Source organism: Scyliorhinus canicula, chromosome 6 (assembly GCF_902713615.1).
Source record: "Scyliorhinus canicula chromosome 6, sScyCan1.1, whole genome shotgun sequence".
NCBI classification, from domain to species: Eukaryota; Metazoa; Chordata; class Chondrichthyes; order Carcharhiniformes; family Scyliorhinidae; genus Scyliorhinus; species Scyliorhinus canicula.
In genome coordinates, this window is record NC_052151.1 from 127222335 (window position 1) to 127244222 (window position 21888).

At 46.3% G+C, this 21888-nt stretch overlaps 1 protein-coding gene across 9 annotated transcripts in view; it reads left to right on the forward strand.

Moving 5' to 3' along the window:
* Positions 1 to 21888, forward strand: part of agbl5 (ATP/GTP binding protein-like 5) — a 159389-nt gene that overhangs the window by 18080 nt on the left and 119421 nt on the right. For all 9 annotated transcript variants that reach the window (XR_005460999.1, XM_038800111.1, XM_038800112.1 and 6 more), the window contains exons 3-4: positions 4 to 175; positions 12239 to 12405. Coding sequence is in view for 8 of the 9 variants with exons in the window: in XM_038800111.1 (XP_038656039.1) it covers positions 4 to 175; positions 12239 to 12405 (339 nt within the window). In the remaining variant the exon portion in view is untranslated. The remainder of the gene's footprint in view (positions 1 to 3; positions 176 to 12238; positions 12406 to 21888) is intronic.

Consider the following 21888-nt stretch of genomic DNA (forward strand, 5'->3'; position numbering starts at 1 on the left):
CAGGTCCTGGTTTTATTTCGGTGTGAAGGGAGGAATTCCGAGTAAAGTTATTAAAATCAATATTATGAATATGAATAAGCAAAGTAAACTGTACTCTCAGGGAATGGCACCATTAGTTAGGACTCTACCTGGAAAGCCACGCTGGGAACGTGTACGAGAGAGACCAACATTTGAGGTATAGACATTCTGAATTAGAGATTTGGTACAGATTGCGGCTTATAAATTCACCTTTTGAAGTTTTGAAAAATCATTCCAAAAACAGGGGTTGACTTATATACTGAGTATAGAATGTGAGTCGCCACTGTTGGTATAGGCTGTTGCCATTTTTAAAAATACATTTAGAGTACCCAATTCTTTTTTTTCCAATTAAAGGACAATTTAGTGTTGCCAATCCGCCTACCCTGAACATCTTCTTTTGGTTCATGGAGGTGAGACTCACGCAGACGGGGAGAATGTGCAAACTCCACACGAACAATGTTCCGGGGCTAGGATCGAACTAGAGTCCTCGGCGCAGTGAGGCAGCAGTGCCTCTGTGCCACCATGGCATCCTTGGGTTCTTGCCATTTTGAAATGTGAAAACATTTCTGTTCATCGACTGTCGTGTGCATTTTACTCTGTGTGGTTGTCTTAAACTCTCTCGCATCTACTTGACAACACTGTTTGTATCGCCTGCTTTATCCCATATGCTGACTTAAGGCAAGCAGAACCCTGAGCATGTATTTCTTAACTGAAAAATAGAGGCCAAATCCAAATATGTGTAGAGCATATGTTTGCTGAAAAATGGGGAATGGACTTAAATGCCGAGTATAGGCCTAAATATGCAATTTGGTGTCTAAAACAGGGGTTGTCTTAAATGCCATGATATTTGGTAATTAGTATTGCACTAGTGTGATCAATTTTAAACTGGTGAATTCTTTGAAATTTCTCTGTACAATTGCATGAATTTAACAGAATGATTTGCACTGTAACCATAGTTAAGTGGCACATGCACGTGAAAAAACAACAGTTGCACCATAAGTGCAGTTAATAAGTGTGCTTTTGAATTGTTGAGTACTTAATTTGTGCTCTTGAATGCAGACAGCAGGAAAGTTCAGTAACTTCCAGAAAATGTCATACTTGCCACAATTGTGTTTAATTCAAATGTGCTAGACAGTTTTTAATGTCGAAATGGTTTGGGTAGAGATGATAAATGAGGCAATAACTCAATTGTGGGGTCATGTACAGGTCCTCTAACAGTAACCACATGGTAGGGTGGAGCATAAAGGAAGAAGTAACTGGAGCTTGATAGAATGGACGGTGTTAATTATGGGAGATTCTAATTTACATACAAACTGGAAAAGTTTGTTGAGCAAAGATTGCAGTTCATTGAATGTTTTCTTTCCATTTTCTGGAGCTAACCAAGGAGCAGGCATAAATTAGACCTATTATGCAACGAGATGGGAGTAATTAATAATCTCGGTGAAAGCGGCCCTAAGTAGCAGCGACCATAATGTGGTTGAATTTTATATTCAATTTTAAGCAGAAAGGAGTCTGTTTTAAATCTTAAAATAGTGGTGATTATGAGGACATAAAAAAAAGCTCAGCTGACTAAAGTGAATTGGCAAATTGGGTTACGGGATAGGTCAGTAGAGATGCACTGGCAAGCATTTAAGGAGATATTTCAGAATACACAGAATAGATGCATTCCAACGAGTAAGAAAATTTCCAAGGAACGGACCCACCATCTGTGGTTAGAAAGGTTAAAGATTGTATCAAACTTAAAGAAAAAGCATGTAATTGTGCAAAGACACATGGCAGGTCAAAAGATTGTAGAGAATATAAGGAACAGCAAATGATAACTAAAATAGTAATAAGGAGGGTAAAATTAGAGTATGAGTAAAAGCTAGCTAGAAATATAGAAACATTGATTTTATTAATGTTTAAAAAGAAAAGAGCTAATAAGGTGAGCGCTGATCCTATAGAAAGTTAGTGTAGAGAATTGATAATGGAAGACAAAGAGATGACTGATGAATGAAACAGGTATTTTGCGGCCATCTTCACTATAGAGGTTAGAAGTAATATCCCAGGAAATGGGAGAAAGGGATGAACGTGGGGAAAATTGCAATCACCAGAGTGGCACTGAGTAAATTGTTGCAGCTGTGGGTGATAAGAGCCCTGACCCTGATGGATTTCATCCAAGGGTCTTAAAATAAGTGTCTAATGAGATAATTGATACAGTGGTTTAGATTTTCCAAAACTCCCCAGATTTGGGAAGATTCCATTAGATTGGAAGGTAACAAATGTGGCACTATTATTCAAAAAGTAAGAAACTACAGCCCAGTCATCATCATCCCCCCCCCCCCCCCCCCCCCCCCCCCCCCCCCCACACACACACACACACACACACACAACTTCCCCTTTGCTGACACCTCAATCCTCCTTAAAGAAGTCGATGAATGGCTTCCACCACCACCACCCCTTCCCCCAAGTAAAATTCTTCTCTGGGCTTTCGGGCTACCCGGGTCTTAAGACACCCCAAATGTCGCTACCTGTGGGTTCAGAACCACCTTTACCCCCAACATCTTGGGCATTACGTCCACAAACCCCTTCCAGAACCCTTTCAGTTTCAGACCAAAACATGTAGACATGGTTTTCCCACGTCCCTCCCTCTGCCCCAAGCTCCTCCTCCCATTTTCGCTTAACATCACCTATCGGGGCTCCCTCTCAGTCCATCAGCTCCTTATAAACCTCGGACACCTTCCCGTCCCCTACCCACTTCCTCGACAGCACCTTTATCCTGTAGCCCTGGATGTGGCAACCTGGGAATAGATGGCATCTGCCTCCTCACAATGTCCTGCATGCGTAAGTATCTAAACCCATCCCGCTGGGCAGCTTGCATTCCTCCTCCAGGTTCTCCAAGCTCGCAAAGCTGCCGCCCCCCCCCCCCCCCCCCCCCCCCCGAAACCTTGCGTCCAAACCCCCCGTTGCAAGCCGATGGTTTTCACAAATCGGTGCCTACACTGAGGCACCTCCACTGCCCCCATACTTTCAAGTCCACACCACCACTGGGCTCACAGAGTACCTGACCATGCAAGAACGGCAGAGGCGCTGTCGCCAATGTTCCTGAACTCATTCCCCTGCAAGAAGCTGCCTCCATCTGACCCCTCCCCCACTACCCATTTCTGAACCATGCCGATGCTAGCTGCCCAGTAATAATTTAGTATATTTGGAAACGCCCTCTTGACCCGCGGGGTCTTCCCCACCGAAAAACAAACCCTGAAATTAACGTGTTGACCTTTTTTAAAAAAAGAAATGACTGTGGAATGAAGATCGGGAGGTTCTGACATATGAACAAGAGCCTTGCCAGCACCGTCATCTTCACTGTCTGCACCCGTCCCGCCAACGACAATGGAAGCACATGCCCCTCTTAAAATCCCCCTTCTTAAAATCCCCTTCCATTTGCTCCACCAACCGAGCCAAATTCAACTTATGCAGCTGTGCCCAACCCCATGCCACCTGGATGCCCAAGTACCTAAAATCCATCCCCACCACTTGAACGGCAGCTCCCCCAACCTCCTCTCCTGTCCTCAATCGGGAATACCGCACTCTTTCCCACGTTCAGCTTGTATCCGGAAAACCGGACCAAATCCCCATAATTCTGCCGATGCCCACTAGTGGACCCGAAATATATAGCAGCAGGTCAACTGGCTGCCCTTCACGAACCCCGTCTGATCCTCACCTATCACCCCTGGGACAGTTCTCGATTTGCAAGGCCAGCATCTTCGACAACAACGGCATCCACATTTAACAACGACATAGGACGGTCGGACCTGCACTGCTCTGGATCCTTATCTTTCTTCAGTATCAGGGAAATAGCTGCCTGCGATAGTGTGGGGGAGTTCCTCCCTCTCCCTAGCCTCGTTATATGCCCCCACCAGCAGAGGCCCCAGATCATCCCCAAACTTCGGGCTTCCCTGCCTGCATTGCCCGCCAACCTTGCCATTTCTGCTTGTTTAATCTTTGCCGTGTGCGCCCGAATCAAAATAAATCTCCTGCTCGCCCCCTCCCCCCTAACCACTGCCTTGAGTGCCTCCCACAGCATGGTGGCCATAAACTCCCCCTTATTGTTGAGTTCCATATGTCCCGGATGGCAGCCCTCACCCGCTTGCACATCACCTCATCCGCCAGCCACCCCACATCTAGCTTCCACTGTAGGATGAATGACTTGGATGAAGGGATGATTGTTAAATTTGTTAATGACACAAAGTAAGTTGTGACGGGGCCATGCGGTTACAAGAAGTTATAGCTGACTAGTGGGTGGGTAATGACTTGCCAAACAGAGTATAATGTGGGAAAAAGTGAAATTGTCTATTTTGGCAGGAGGAATAAATAAGAATTTCTAAATGGTGAGAGATTACAGAACTCTGGATAACAGAGGAAGCTGGTGTCCCAAGTGCATGGATCACACCAGGCTCTAGGCAGGTATTACAGCTCGTAATTAGGAAGGCTAATAGAATGTTATCATTTATTGCGAGGGGAGGTTATGTTTCATTTGTACAGGTCACTAGTGAGACCACATTTGGAGTACTGTGCACAGTATTAATCACCTTATTTAAGGAAAGATATAAATGCATTGGAAGCTGTTCGGAGAAGAGTGACCAGCCTAATACCGGCATTGGGTGGGATTATTTTACGAGGAAAGGTTAGACCAGCTAGGCTTTTATCTGCTGGGGTTTCGAAGAGTAAAAGATGACATGATTGAAACATTCAAAATCATAAGGGGTTTTGACAGGGTGGATGTGGAGAGGATGTTTCCTCTAGTGGGATAGTCTAGAATTTAGGGGTCATTGCTTAAAAATAAGATGTTGCCATTTAAAATAGAAGTGAGGCAAAATTCTTTCACTCGGGGGCAGAGTCTTTGGAACTCTCTTCCCGAAAAGGTTGTGGAAGCAGAAGCTTTGAATATTTATAAGGCAGAGGGGAGATGTTATCGGGAGTAAGCAGATTTGAGGTTTTCTGCAGAAAATCAGGTCAGTCTGTACACATTGACATCACAGTTGGATTGTCACATCACATTTTTGGAAAGAAAATAACGGAAAATTGTTCAGGTTTGTGGGGACATTGATCTTAAACTAAATAAATGTTTTGAATTTATTAATGGCCCCTATTGCTAGTACTTCTAATATACTCTGAATTCCACTCTCCTCTTCCCCCATTCCCCCCAACAGCAACTAAGAGTGATTAATTCCTTAAAGTAGGTAATGAATGGCTGCCTTTACCAGTAGAATCCTTCAACCGACCTCCTGACTGTATACTTATCAGGTGTAAGAATTCCATTAGGTCCCTCAGCTATACTGAGGCGCATCGCAGAGAAGAGGATCTCCAGCCCAGCAGAACTTGCCTCCGGGCAATCAGCGAGGCGAAGGCAACGACATCTCCCTTCACTCCTGGCTGCAGCCCCAGTGGGTCCGACACCCCATAAACGGTCACCAAAGGACAAGGCTCCAGCTCAATATTCAAAATCGGCGACATAGTGTTGAAGAAGGAGACCCAAAAGCGTACCAATTTGGAACAAGACCAGAACATATGTGTGTGATTGTCCGGCCCCCCCAGAACACCGCTCACACCTGTCTTGTACCTCAGTAAAGAAAAAAAACTTATCTGGTTTTGGTCAGGTGCGCCCTGCTCATCATCTTAATCTGGATCACCTGAAACTAAGCCGCTTGCATGAAGACATGGAGTTCACCCTGTGAAGGGCCTCACTCCACACCTCATCATCTACTATAGGCTTCAGCTCCCTCTCCCACTTCGCCTTCTCTCCATCCGCCAAACCCTAGTTCTCAGACAAAATTTGCCCATAAATACCAGACATGCTCCCTTCTTCCAACTCCGCCAGGGAAGGCATCCTTTCCAATAGAGATGCCCACAATTCCTGAAGAAATGTTGGGAAGGTGCCCACACAAAATTCCTTTTATCTGAATTAGTTTGTCTCTTCCCCCCCCCCCCCCCCCCCAGCTCAAACTTTGTCGTCAATTCCTCCAAGCTGGCAAACCATCCCTCTATAAATAGATCCCTGAATCTCTCCAGCCCCTTCCCTTCCCACATCCCAAACATTGCGTCCAATCTCAATAGTTCAAATAAATGATTGACACAGATTGACACGGCTCCAAGTTTAAAATGCTGCCTGAATTGTCCCTGTATCCTCAAAGTAGCTATGACCACTCCATTCGGGGAAAAACTGGTCAGAGAAAACTGAAGCAGGCCGTCACCAAAGCACCCAAGTTAAATCCCTTGCATGCTTTCACCTCTATTGAAAATTAACCAAAGCTTCTCAATAGCTCCATCATATCACTCATAGTTCGGACTGGGTCCGTGAAATAAGGCAATAGAATATCATCATATAGGGACACCCTGTACTCCGGCCTATCTCGCTGCTAGTACCCTTCCACTTACCTAAAGCCCTCAACACTGTCTCAGGGCTCAAAAGCTAACACAAATAAGAGGGGAAACATCAGATACCTCTGTCTGGTCCCCACTTTTAAAATTAAAGAACCTGGAACACTAGCCAAGTGGGCCCCATATAACAGCCGTGCTCATGAAATCAAATTTGGCCCAAGACCAAACCTCTCCAGGACTTCGAAGAGGTAATCCCACTCCACCTTGTTGAATGCCATCTCGGCATCTAAAGGCACTATTATCTCGCGTACAGACTCCTCGGAAGGGGAGAGAACCATATTCAATAGCCTCCGGATATTGGCTGACAATTGCCGCCCCTTAATAAACCTGTCTGATCCTCGAGTAGACAGGGCTCCAGACTTACTGCCAATAACTTGGCATCCACGTTTAGCAGCGAGATAGGCCGGTATGACCCACACTCGATGGGTCCTTATCCTTTTTCAACAGTGAAATGGAGGCTTGCGAGAGTGTAGCAAGCAGGGACCTCCTGGGACAAGAGTTGTTGAACATGTCTTATCAACAATGGAACTAACTCCCTGGGAAATATGGATGGGGGATTCCGGATATGGTGGAGAGCAGGGATTGAGAGAATGGGGGATATGTTTACAGAGGGGAGCTTTCTGAGTATGAGGGTGCTGGAGGGGACGTTTGGGTTGGCGAGGGGAAACAAATTCAGGTATCTGCAGGTGCGGGACTTCTATGTAAACGGGTGTCAACCTTCCTGCTCCTACCGCTAAGGGGGATTCGGGACAGGGTAGTTTCCAGAGGGTTGGTAGGAGAAGGGAGCGTATCGGACATTTACAAGGAACTTATTGGGTCAGAGGAGACGCAGACCGAGGACCTGAAGCGCAAGTGGGAGGAGGAGCTGGGAGGAGAGATAGAGGCTGGTCTATGGGCGGACGCGTTGAGTAGAGTCAATGCGTCTGCAACATGTGCCCGGCTTAGCCTGATACAATTTAAGGTCGTTCACCGGGCCCACATGACAGTGGCCCGGATGAGCAGATTCTTTGGGGTGGAAGACAGGTGTGCGGGAGGACCAGCGAACCATGTCCACATGTTCTGGGTATGTCCGAAGCTTAGGGAATTTTGGCAGGGGTTTGCAGATGTTATGTCCATGGTGTTAAAAACAAGGGTGGCGCTGAATCCAGAGGTGGCGATTTTCAGGGTGCCGGAAGACCCAGGAATACAGGAGGAGAAAGAGGCAGACGTTCTGGCCTTTGCTTCACTGTTAGCCCGGAGACGGATACTATTAGCTTGGAGGGACTCAAAGCCCCATGTCGGAGACCTGGCTATCGGACGTGGCTAGCTTTCTCTGTCTGGAGAAAATCAAGTGCCCCTTGAGAGGGTCACTGGGGTTAGTCGACTTCTTTGGGGAAAATTAATCGTCCGCAGAAGGGGGGGGGGATTAGTTTAGCTTAGAGTAGGGGGTTAATAAAGGTGGGACCTGTAAGGGAGGGAGACGGCTTTTGCACTATGTTTATCGTTTCCTGTACATTGTTTATTGTGTTGTTTTTATAATACCAAAAATACCTCAATAAAATGTTTATTTTTTAAAAAAGCAATGGAACCAACTGATATGCAAATGTGTTATGAAATTCGACTGGAAACCCATCAGGTCCAGGCACTTCACCTGTTTGCATCCGCCTAATACCAGTCAAAATCTCCTCAGGACCTAACGGGTTTCCCAACGCTCCCAGTCACATCTCCTACCACTGGAAACTCTAATCTGCCAAAAGAAAATTGACGTGCAGTCCCTCCCCACTTGCTGAGGGCTCCGATTTATAAAGATTCTTATAAAAAGCCTCAAATGCCACGTTAGCTTTATCTGGGGCGAAAACCAAACTCCCACTCTAATCCCCAACTTGAATAATCCCCCGGGAAGCTGCCTGCCGCCTCAGCTGACCATCTCCTAATTATAAAAGATCCTCCTCGACTGTCACAACTAACTGCCTTGCCCGTAGACTACAGATCAAACTGTCAGCAGCTTTTTCCTGCTCACCAGGAGCTCCAGGGTAGGGTCACACGAGTACCTGCGGTCCACCTCCATGATCTCATTTACCAACCTCTGCTGTTCCGCCCTTTCCTCCATCTCCATATGCACTTTGTATGATATAATCTCTCCTCTAATTACCACCTTCAAAGCCTCCCAAAGCGTGGAGGGTGAGACCAAATCATTCTTATTGAATTCCACATACTCCCCAATGGCCTTGGTCATGCACCCGCAAAAACCACAAATCAGCCAAGAGACCTACATCTAAACTCCATGGGGTTCGCTGAACGGAGCCCCACTCCAGAACCAAATCTACTATGAGGGGCATGACCCGAGATGACAATGACCGAGTATTCTGCCTTCCTCACCTGAGGGAGATGCCACCTACCCACCAGAGAAAAGTCAATCCTTAAATACAGCTTATATACTGAGAATAAGAACGCAAATTCCTTATTTCCCAGGGGCATAAACCCCCACAGATCTGCCTACCCCGCCTCTTCCATAAACACTAACTGCGTTTTCGCCACCCCCGAGGCACCAACGATTTTTACCTAGAATGGTCCATCTTTGGATCTAGCACACAATTTGAACCCCTGACACCCCAAAAGTTAGTTGGTGTGTATCCAAATCCATAATGCAAGCCAACAACTTCTTAATAAATGCTGTATCATCTCAATGCGAGGCACATACATTAACTAATGTCACCAACCTACCTGCCAAAGACCCTGTAACCATCATGTATCTGTATGTGTCCGCCACCACCTTGTTCGCTGAAAAATGAACCTGGTTATTGATTAAAATTGCCACCTCCCCAAGCTCTACTGTTGAAACCAAGTGAAAGATTTGGCTCACCGCAGCCTAGTCTGATCCCTCATCTGCAGTGAGCCTTCTGCAAAAATACCACATCAGCCCTCAGATTCTTTAGGTGAGAGAAAACTCAGTTTATTTTACTGGATCCCCCAATCACCTTGCATTCCAGGTGACCAACCAAATCTGCGATCACCCACCCGCCCTTGACAAGGAATCATCCATTTCCACCGTAAAGGATTCTCAAGTCCCTGCCCAGAGGATGTCAGCTCCCGACCCACCCAAGATGGCCACCAAGCCAACCCAAACAAGAAAACCAAGACAATCCATTTGTCACCATCAGAAAACTTGCGCCACCACCTCTCGTGAAACAAACCCCATCCAAACATCCATATTGATTACATTCCAGAGACCAGTACCCCCTCCTAACCACCCCTATTCCCCCAACCAAATAAAAGCACAAGACTCATCAAACCAATAAAACTAGTCCAACAAACCGCAGTATCTCTACCCACCTGTTCCCGTTCGCTAGCAAAAAGTTGATGCCAGCAAAGTAGCCCCTCCCCAGGGAAAAAGAAAAAAGTGCCCCTACCCTTCCTTGCTACTGAAATATAACAAACATTCAGCATCCCTTCCAAAACATGTTCTCACTGGGAGCCATATATTTCCAAATATAAGAGAAATATTGCCTTAAACAATATCCCACAAAACTGTTATCCTCCCATCCCCTACTGTACAGCTCGTACAAAGCAAACTCCATCCCTACCCAAAAAGCAACAAAATAACAGCAAATACATACAAAATGTAGACTACAAAATACCCCAGAGCCCCTTCCTATAGCCAACCATCACAAGGCTACACTGAGCACGTTCAACTTAACCCTAATCTTCACACTCTTCTTCCAAATGCTTCTTCCTCCTCCGAAGTATCGAAGTAATGGCCCTTTGACCAGAAGGTGACTCATAGCCTTGCAGGGTACACTATTCTAAACCTCACTCAACTCTTCTATAATTCTGCTTTGGGCTTATTAAAGTCCGCCTGCTTCTTCGCCAGCTCCGCACAGAAATCCTAACATGGCTTCCTTCCCATCTCTGGTCCCGATTCTCCTCGGTCCACGTCCGATCCTGATCCCGCTCCTTCTCCTTGAAGCTGTGGAATCTGGCTATCACCGCTCATGCTGGTTCGTTCGCCCGAGGCTCTTTTAAAAAAAAATATATATATATACATACATATTTTATTCCAAACACTCCAACGCAACAACATAGTGCAAAAGTAACACCCCTCCCCCCCCCGGCGCGGGACAAACAGTTCCTCATATGTGGACAGATACAGCTCCATCGCACATATAACCCCTCCTCCGTACCTTGGGGCAAACTTTATCTTCTCTAACCTGAGGAACTCGTACAAATTCTCCAAATATGCGTGACCCCCGCGCCGCTGCCAACTTGCGGTTCAAATAAGTCACCAAGCAAACGGATTGGTACCCCCTCAAAACATATGGACATGATTCGCTGGCCCATCCCGTTTCTCTCACACACAGCCACAATCCCCCGGCCTCCGAATGCAGCAACTTTTCGTGCAGCGTATATTTTGGCAACAGAGGGAAAGAGGGCAGCTCCTTCCGCACAAAGGCCTGCGCCAATACCGAAACGCACTCGCCCGTGGCAACTTGAACCTCTCCCGTACTTCCTCCAATTCCGTGAAACTTATCCTATCCAAACCAGTCCCTCACCCTCCCTGTTCCTCCCTCTTGCCATCTCTCTCACCGCACCCCTCCCCCCAGTACAAACCTGCGATTCCCACATAGTGGGGTAAATAGCAGCATATGCCCCCAGGTTCGCACTCTGCCCCAGAGCATTCACCGGGAAAACCTCACTTTTCCCAACATTCAATTTGTACCTGAAAAGGCCCCAAAGTTCCCCAGAAGATCCATAATTCTCCCTATACTGTCCGTCCACCCCCCCCCCCCCCCCCCCCCCGACTTGCATGACCACATTTAATTGCCTCTTAATATTTCTGAAAGCTGTCGTCCCTTCACAAACCCTGTCTGAACCTCTGACACACCTCCGACACACCCTTCCAGTTATCTCGTCAACAACTTGGCCAACACTTTAACATCTATGTTCAGCAACGAGATGGACCTATAGCACCCGCACTCCAACGGGTCCTTGTCTTTTTTGGGTTCAGTGAAATAGCCACTTGTGCCAACATAGCCAGCAGTTTCCCCCTTCTCCACTGCCTCTTTAAACATACTCCGAAGGTGAGGGGCCAGCTCCACTGCAAACTACTTATAAAATTCTGCTGGAAAGCCATGTGGCCTCAGCACCTTACCCAACTGCATTATTCCTATCCACCTCCACAGTCCCTTCCAACAACCTCAGCCTCTCCTCCGTCTCAACTCTGTCTCTGTGGGCCTTATTAAAATAATTCCACCCCCATCCCCCAACCACTGCCTTCAATGCTTCCCAGAACGTGGCCTTGGAGACATGCCGATTTTGAATTAGATCATGATTCTTAATCACCAGTGCTACCTTACCACAGAGCTCCTTGCCTGCCAGCAAAGCCGAATCTAGCCTCCACCCAGGTTTCCATGCGCCCCCCCCCCCCCCCCCCCCCCCCAACATAAGGCTAAGTAGTGTGATGCGTGGTCTGCAATCACTATTCTCACATATTCCGCTCCCACCACTCCCATCAATACTGCCTTTCCCACCACAAAGAATGGCACACCTGATGAATGTGTGAGAAGAAGGAGTACTGTCTCTCTCCCGGGTGCCGAAACCTCCACAGAGAGCCAGCATGGACTCGATGGGTCGAGTGGCACCCTTATGTGCTCTAATATTTGCCATTCTGAGTTTCTGCAAATTTTGTTCCATCCCATCAACTTCTCCCCACTTAATGAGCCTGATGATTGCTTGAATCAGTGACTTGCTGCCTGTAGGGTGCAAATATTAATTTCTATAAAATTCTTGTAGTTACATTTCTTTTTGCCATTTTCTTTCAATTTAGATGGTGGATAATCAGTTTATTCTCTCCTTCATGCATCGTTTTCTTGAATATCGTGGAGCAACAACCTACTTTGCATTTTGCTTTCCATTCACGTACTCTGAATGCCAAGAGATGTTGATGCGATTGGATGAAAAGTTTGAATATTGTAAACACCTGACTGTCAGGAGGTAGGGTGCAATCTCAAAACTTCAGTGCAGAACCTTGTGTAATTAGTTTTCCAAATGTTTGCCATGCTTTTTGACTGCATATAGTTGCTTTTTGAGAAACAACTTGTAAATTAAGTTTCTTATGCATTATTGCTGTGTACTTTTATGAATGGAAATGGACTGCTCTTGTTCACATCAGTGGACCTGCTCCCTATTAACTGTCCAGGAAGGTTATGTGAGAGTCATGTGTACATCTGGTAACTGGGAAAATATTCACACATACACATGAATGAGAAGTTAAACCTGATTGTATTTTTAAAAATAACTGCCAATAAGTTTCAAAGACAAATTGCGCTTATTTATCTGTCCCTTCTGCCTAGTATTTGCCATTTTCTGGGTATTACCGAAAAGGAAGTGTGGCAGAGACTCAACAATTACATTGTGAGGCTGCGCCTGATACTTGAAGAACTTAGAAGGAGGAACCAACATCTTACTTTAGCCCATTATTTACTACCTTGTTTTATTAACTTAAGACTTCATTAAAGAGCACGGAGAGTTTTTCAGCGGTAGCAGCGAGAGCACTAACCAGGGGGCTATAGGGAAGTTAAATTTCCCATTTTAAAAACTTAGCTTACCAGAGCGGTGAGAGGGAGGAGCTGAGTGGGAGCGGTCGAATTGCGCTCTGGGAAGGTGAGTGAACTGATATATTTGGGCAGCGGCTGAACCCGAGACACTACACGTGTAGTGTCTCCCACCTTGCCCTCCTCCTCTAACCAAAAAAAAAAGACTCTGGTGATAAGGAGCAGCGGCCTTCAGATTTTCGGCGGGAGCAGTGGCCAGGGGTCTGTCGGGAAGGTATGTTTACCTCTTTAAAAACTTTAAAAACTTACTTTGAAGAGTGACATCACAGCAAAACAGTGACCTGATTGGCTGGTAAGGAAAGTGCTCCAATTAGCAGTAGCTGGGAGAAATTTAACTCTTCGTGTGTTGGTAAGTAAAATCCTCATTCCTTTCACTTATTCATTATTTGATATTATTTGTAATCAGTTAAAGTAAAGTGTAAAAATGGCAGGAGATCCCAGACCCGTGTTATGCTCCTCGTGCTCAATGTGGGAGTTCAGGGACGCGGCCGATGCCCCTGACTCCTTCATGTGTGGGAAGTGTGTCCAGCTGCAGCTCCTGTTAGACCGCATGACGGCTCTGGAGCTGCGGTTGGACTCACATTGGCGCATCCGCGATGCTGAGGAGGTTGTGGATAGCACGTTCAGTGAGTTGGTCACACCGCAGGTTAGGATTGGTGAGGGAGACAGGGAATGGGTGACCAAAAGGCAGAGAAAGAGAAGGAAGGCAGTGCAGGTGTCCCCTGCGGTAATCTCCCTGCAAAACAGGTATACCGTTTTGGATACTGTTGGGGGAGATGACTCACCAGGGGAAGGCAGTAGTAGCCAGGCTCATGGCACCGTGGCTATCTCTGCTGCACAGAAGGGCTGGAAAAAGACTGGCAGGGCTATTTTCATAGGGATTCAATCGTAAAGGGAGTAGACAGGCGTTTCTGTGGTCGAAAACGAGACTCCTGAATGCAATGATGCCTCCCGGGTGCACGGGTCAGGGATGTCTCAGATCGGCTGCAGGACATACTGAAGGGGGAGCGTGAACAGCCAGTTGTCGTGGTGCATATAGGCACCAACGATATAGGTAAAAAACAGGATGAGGTCCTACAATCAGAATTTAGGGAGTTAGGAGATAAGTTTAAAAAGTAGGACCTCAAAGGTAGTAATCTCAGGATTGCTGCCAGTGCCACGAGACAGTCAGAGTAGAAATTCAAGAATAGTCAGAATGAATACGTGGCTTGAGAGATGGTGCAGGATAGAGGGGTTCAGATTTTTGGGACATTGGAACCAGTTCTGGGGGCGATGGGACCATTACAAATCGGATGGTCTACACCTGGGCAGGACTGCAACAATGTCCTAGGGGGTGCTTTTGCTAACACTGTTGTGGAGGTTTTAAACTAATGTGGCGGGGGATGGGAACCGGATTAGGAATTTAGAGGTCAGTAAAGAGGCAGCAACTAAAGCCAGTAAGGTACCAGATAATAAACTCAATGTGACTAAGGGGAAGAGTAGACAGGGAAGAGATGATGAACGCAAAGGGACAGGTGGTCTGAGGTGCATTTGTTTTAATGCGAGAAGTGTAGCAGGTAAGGCAGATGAATTTAGGGCTTGGATTAGTACCCGGGAATATGATATTGGTATTACTGAGACTTGGTTAAGGGAAGGGCAATACTGGCAACTAAATATCCCAGGGTATAGATGCTTCAGGAGGGATAGAGAGGGAGGTAAAAGGGGTTGAGGAGTTGCATTACTGGTCAGAGATGATATCACAGCTGTGATTAAGGAGGGCACAATGGAGTATTCGAGCACTGAGGCAATATGGGTAGAGCTAAGAAATAGGAAGGGTGCAGTAACATTGTTGGGACTTTACTACAGGCCTCCCAAAAGCGAGCGTGAAGTAGAGGTACAAATATGTTGACCGATTATAGTAAAATGTAGGAGCAATAGGGTGGTTGTGATGGGAGATTTTAACTTTCCCAACATTGAATGGGACTCGTGAAGTGTTGGAGGCATCGATGGAGCAGAATTTGTAAGGAGCATCCAGGAGAGTTTTTTTAGAGCAGTATGTAAATAGTCCAACTCGGGAAGGGGCCATACTGGACCTGGTATTGGGGAATGATCCCGGCCAGGTGATTAAAGTTTCAGTCGGTGATTACTTTGGGAATAGCGATCATAATTCCGTAAGTTTTAGAATACTCATGGACAAAGACGAGAGTGGCCCTAAAGGAAGAGTGCTAAATTGGGAAAAGGCCAAGTTAACAAAATTCAGCAGGAGCCAGGGAATGTGGATTGGGAGCAGCTGTTTAAGGGTAAATCCACATTTGAAATGTGGGAGTCTTTTGAGGAAAGGTTGATTGGCGTGCAGGATAGACATGTCCCTGTGAAAATGAGGGATCGAAATGGCAAGATTAGGGAACCATGGATGACGGGTGGAATCGTGAGACTAGCTAAGATGAAAAAGGAAGCATACATAAGATCGAGATGACTTAAAACTGATGAAGCTTTGGAGGAATATTGGGAAAGTAGGACAAATCTCAAACGAGCAATAAAGAGGGCTAAAAGGGGTCATGAAATATCTTTGGCTAACAGGATTAAGGAAAATCCCAAAGCCTTTTATTCGTATATAAGGAGCTCGAGGGTAACTAGAGAAAGGATTGGCCCACTCAAAGACAGAAGAGGGAATTTATGCGTGGAGTGAGAGGAAATGGGTGAGATTCTTAATGAGTACTTTACATCGGTATTCACCAAGGAGAGGGACATGCCGGATGTTGAGGCTAGAGATGGATGTTTAAATACTCTTAAATCAAGTCGGCATAAGGAAGGGGGAAGTTTTGGGTATTCTAAAAGGCATTAAGGTGGACAAGTCCCCAGGACCGGATGGGATCTATCCCAGGTTACTGAGGGAAGCGAGGGACGAAATAGCTGGGGCCTTAACAGATATATTTTTGCAGCATCCTTGAGCACGGGTGAGGTCCCGGAGGACTGGAGAATTGCTAATGTTGTCCCTTTGTTTAAGAAGGGTAGCAGTGATAATCCAGGGAATTATAGACCTGCGAGCTTGACGTCAGTGGTAGGCAAACTGTTGGAGAAGATACTGAGGGATAGGATCTATTCACGTTTGGAAGAAACCGACTTATCAGTGATAGGCAGCATGGTTTTGTGCAGGGAAGGTCATGTTTTACAAACCTAATAGAATTCTTTGAGGAAGTGACTAAGTTAATTGATGAGGGAAGGGCTGTAGATGTCATATACATGGACTTCAGTAAGGCGTTTGATAAAGTTTCCCATGGCAGGTTGATGGAAAAAGTGAAGTCATATAGGGTTCAGGGTGTACTAGCTAGAATCTAGCTAGATGGATAAAGAACTGGCTGGGCAACAGGAGACAGAGTAGTGGTGGAAGGGAGTGTCTCAGAATGGAGACAGGTGACTAGTGGTGTTCCACAGGGATCCGTGCTTGGACCACTGTTGTTTGTGATATACATAAATGACCTGGACGAAGGTATAGGTGGTCTGATTAGCAAGTTTGCAGATGATACTAAGATTGGTGGAGTTGCAGATAGCAAGGGGGACTGTCAGAGAATACAGCAAAATATAGATAGATTGGAGAGTTGGGCAGAGAGATGGTAGATGGAGTTCAGTCCAGGCAAATGCAAGGTGATGTATTTTGGAAGATCTAATTCAAGAGCGGACTATATGGTCAATGTAAGAGTCCTGGGGAAAATTGATGTACAGAGAGATCTGGGAGTTCAGGTCCATTATACCCTGAAGGTGGCAACGCAGGGCGATAGAGTGGTCAAGAAGGCATACAGCATGCTTGCCTTCATCGGACGTGGTATTGAGTACAAGCAGGTCATGTTACAGTTGTATGGGACTTTGGTTAGGCCACATTTGGAATACTGCGTGCAGTTCTGGTCGCCATATTAACAAAGGGATGTGGATGTTTTGGAGAGGGTGCAGAGGAGGTTCACCAGGATGTTGCCTGGTATGGAGGGTGCTAGCTATGAAGAAAGGTTGAGAAGATTAGGATTGTTTTCGTTGGAAGGACGGAGGTTGAGGGGGTGACCTGATTGAGGTCTACAAAATTGACCGGTATGGACAGGGTGGATAGCAACAAGCTTTTTCCCAAGAGTGGGGGTGTCAATTACAAGGGATCACTATTTCAAGGTGAGAGGGGGAAGTTTAAGGGAGATGTGCGTGGAAAGTTTTTTACGCAGAGGGTGGTGGGTGCCTGGAACGCTTTGCCAGCGGAGTTGGTGGAGGTGGGCACGATAGCATCATTAAGATGCATCTAGACAGATATATGAACGGGCGGGGAACAGAGGGAAGTAGATCGTTGAAAAATAGGTGACAGGTTTAGATAAAGGATCTGGATCGGTGCAGGCTGGGAGGGCCAAAGGGCCTGTTCCTGTGCTGTAATTTTCTTTGTTCTTAAAAATAATTTATTCAACCTTTTATAAGGAAGGAAGGTCAGAGGGCAAATATTCTCTTCCTGTTCTGGGTTTCATTTCCTTATTACTGCTCCTTGTCTTAAATACATAGAACATCTGGAAAGAAAGATGGCGCTGGAGCGAGGCAACTTCTTGCAAGCTGTGCCCAGCATACCCTCTAATTCTATCTTTTCTCTTTACAACAATCTGAGGTCCCTTTCTGATTCAAGAAGACGCGCATCATCCCTGTACCAAAAAAAAAGTCAAGCAGCGTGCCTTAATGACTATCGTCCAGTGGCTCTGACATCCATCATCGTGAAGTGCTTCAAAAGGTTAGTCATGGCACAAATCAACTCCAGCCTCCCGGATTGCCTTGATCCACCACAGTTCGCCTACCGCTGCAACAGGTCTACAGCAGACGCCATTTCCATGGCCCTGCACTCTACCCTGGAAGACCTAGATAATAAAGACACCTATGTCAGACTCTTATTTATCGACTACAGCTCAGCCTTCAACACCACCATTCCTACGAAACTCATCTCCAAACTCCATGGCCTTGGCCTCAGCTCCTCCCTCTGCGACTGGATCTTGAACTTTCTAACCCACAGGCCACAATCAGTAAAGATGGGCAACAACACCTCCTCCACAATCATCCTCAACACCGGTGCCCCACAAGGCTGTGTCCTCAGCCCCCGACTGTACTCCTCATATACCTGTGACTGTGTGGCCAAATTCCCCTCCAACTCTATTTTCAAATTTGGCGATGACACCACCATAGTGGGTTGGATTTCAAACAATGACGAGACAGAGTACAGGAATAAGATAGAGAATCTGGTGAACTGGTGCAACGACAATAATCTCTCCCTCAATGTCAACAAAACGAAGGAGATTGTCATCCACTTCAGGAAGCGTAGAGGAGTACATACCCCTGTCTTCATCAATGGGAATGAAGTAGAAAGGATCGAGAGCTTCATGTTTTTAGGTGTACGGATCACCAACAGCCTGTCCCGGTCCCCCCCATGCCGACACTATATTTAAGAGAGCCCACCAACGACTCCACTTTCTCAGAAGACAAAGGAACATTGGCATGTCAGCTATGACCCTCACCAACTTCTACAGATGCACCATTGAACGCATTTTTTCTGGTTCTATCGCAGCTTGGGATGGAGCCTGCTCTACCCAAGACCGCAGGAAACTACAAAAGGTCGTGAATGTAGCCCAGTCCATCACGCAAGCCAACCTCCCATCCATTGACTCTATCTATAATTCCCGCTGCCTCAGAAAGGCAGCCAGCATAATTAAGGACCCCAAGCACCCTGGGCATATTCTCTTCCACCTTCTTCCGGCAGGAAAAAGATACCAAAGTTTGAGGTCACGTACCACCCGACTCAAGAACAGCTTCTTCCCTGCTGCCATCAGACTTTTGAATGGACATACCTCGTATTAAGTTGATCTTTTCTCTACACCTTGCTATGATTATAATATTACATTCTGTAGTCTCTCCTTCTTTCCCTATGTACGGTATGCATTGTTTGTACAGCATGCAAGAAACAGTACTTTTCACTGTACACTAATACATGTGACAATAATAAATCAAATCAAACCTTGCTCTTCAATTTTAGCCCTGACTCAGTGGCAGCACTGCTACCTCGAGTCCGAAGGTTGACGACATTCATGGGGGTCATTGGATCAAAAATTTGTTTTTGTTTGCAGCAAGATTTAGCCCTCTTGCACTTGTATAATGACTTTGTTTATCAAATTTTTTACATGTAAAATAATCTCCATTCTAAAATGAAAAGAATATGATTTATGACAAGTAGAACTTGTGTTATTACATTGCAGCAATCATGGATTGTCAAGTCATTGCCATGTTACATGGCAGTATTTGTGATTATATTGTAGACCAATTAGTGTAATTAGTTGTGCTGCGTGTGTGGAATCAATAAGCAATGGATGTTCCACATAAAATTTGGAGATTAGAAATTTGATGATTTTTAGCATTAAATAGGTGATGTAATGTTAGGAGCACATTGAATAGCAGTTCATCAGGGATTGATGTTTGGATTTCATGTATTTATAAATTACCTGAATTCAGCAGCACATTTGGATTCTGGTCACATTTAAAAGTAGTGGAGCACTCTAAATTGTTGAAGCTATCAAGGAATTGCAGAAGGCGCTGGAAGAAAAAGTGCAGTGGGCAGAATTAAGGCAAATGCAATTCAATATAGATAAGTGCAAGGGACGGAATTTTCCGCTCCCCACGCGGACTGGGAGAATCGCGGAAGGGCCTCCCGACATTTTTGGCACCCCCGCGATTCCCCCCCCCTCGGAAAAATCGGCGCTCGCCATTTTTCACGGCGAGTCTCCGAGCCCGATGGGCCGAGCGGCCGGCCCTTACGCTCGTTTCACCACCACAGCAACCACACCTGGTCGCTGCGTTCGTGAAACGGGTGTCTGATGCCCGTTTGGGGCATCTAGGGGCCCGATTTGGACGGGAGCACCGCGACTGCTCCGGAGGGGACAGGCCCGCGATCGGTGCCCACCGATCGTCGGGCCATCGTCCAAAACGGACACACTCTTTCCCCTCCGCCGCCCGGCAAGATCAAGCCGCCACGTCTTGCCGGGCGGTGGTGGAGAAAGACGGAACCGCGCATGCACGGGTTCGTGCTGTCTGCGCGGTGATGTCTTCCGCGCATGCGCAGGTTGGAACCGGCAACCTGCGCATGCGCGGATGACATCATGAAAAGCGCCGTTCGAGCGTCATTTCTGGCGGTTGAAGTCGCGGCCGGGAACGCGGGGGCCCGCTCCTAGCCCTCTGGGTGGGGGTGAATTAGGTGCGGGGAGCGGGCCCCGAGGCCGTCATGAACCACGGGCGAGTTCACGACGGCCTCTGCGATTTTTGGCCGTAGCGGAGAATACCGCCCAAGATATTTCACATTGTAAAATACAAATGTTGTAAATATTGATTGATGTTGAACTGTTATAGTGGCATCCTCGATTTCCCAGATTATCCATTTTGGTAGTTCTCTAGTTGTTCCTCTAAAGAAATGGGTTATTTGGTCTTGTATTCAGACACTGCATCTCGGTGCACTTAAAAATGATATAAATACCATTCCAGTGTGGCGATTGTAATTTTACTTGGATATCCTAAACAATAGGGAAATATCATCCAGCTTTTAGATATATGCCTGGAGTTCAAGTTTATTGACAAGGGTCTGTGTCTGCTGAGTCTATTTGCAATGCTTCATATAACCTCATCAATGAAACGTGTTTCTTTGTCTGGGGGCAGTTGACGCAGGAATTTCTGATTTGGTGCGGTTTTCTTATTGAGTTCTGGTGAAGAAGGAGCTTTAATAGTCTCGCCATTGCCCTCGCCATTGCCCTCGCCATTGCCCTCGCCATTGCCCTTGCCATTGCCCTAGTCATTCCCTAGTAGTGTTAGTCTGAAGATGCTTTTGTATTTGGGAACGCTGGTGTAATCCTAGGATAAATCCCATCTGGCCCAGGGGACTTATCTATTTTGACATTTTCCAAAATTGCTAACACCTCCTCCTTTTGAACCTCAATTCCATCTAGCCTGGTCGACTGAACCTGAGTGTTCTCCTCGACAACATTGTCTTTCTCCAGTGTAAACACTGACGAAAAATATCCATTTAACGCTTCCCCTATCTCCTCTGATTCCACACACAACTTTCCACTACTATCCTTGATTGGCCCTAATCTTACTCTAGTCATTCTTTTGTTCCTGGTATACCTATAGAAAGCCTTAGGGTTTTCCTTGATCCTATCCGCCAACGACTTTTCGTGTCCTCTCCTCGCTCTTCTTAACTCTCCCTTTAGGTCCTTCCTGGCTAACCTGGAAGAGGGTGTAGAAGGATGGGTTAGTAAATTTGCAGATGACACGAAGATCGGTGGAGTTGTGGATAGTGCTGAAGGATGTTATAGGATACAGAGGGACATAGATAAGCTGCTGGGCTGAGAGGTGGCAGATGGAGTTTAATGCGGGAAAAGTGTGAGGTGGTTCACTTTGGAAGGAGTAACAGGAATGCAGAGTACTGGGCTAATGGCAAGATTCTTGGTAGTGTAGATGAACAGAGAGATCTCGGCATCCAGGTACATAAATCCCTGAAAGTTGCCACCCAGGTTAATAGGGCTGTTAAGAAGGCATATGGTGTGCTAGCCTTTATAAGCAGGGGGATTGAGTTTCGGAACCACAAGGTCATGCTGCAGCTGTACATAACTCTGGTGCGGCCGCACCTGGAGTACTGCGTGCAGTTCTGGTTACCACATTATAGGAAGGATGTGGAAGCTTTGGAAAGGGTTCAGAGGAGATTTACTAGGATGTTGCCTGGTATGGAGGGAAGGTCTTACGAGGAAAGGCTCAGGGACTTGAGGTTGTTTTCGTTAGAGAGGAGAAGGCTGAGAGGTGACTTAATAGAGACATATAAGACAGTCAGAGGGTTAGA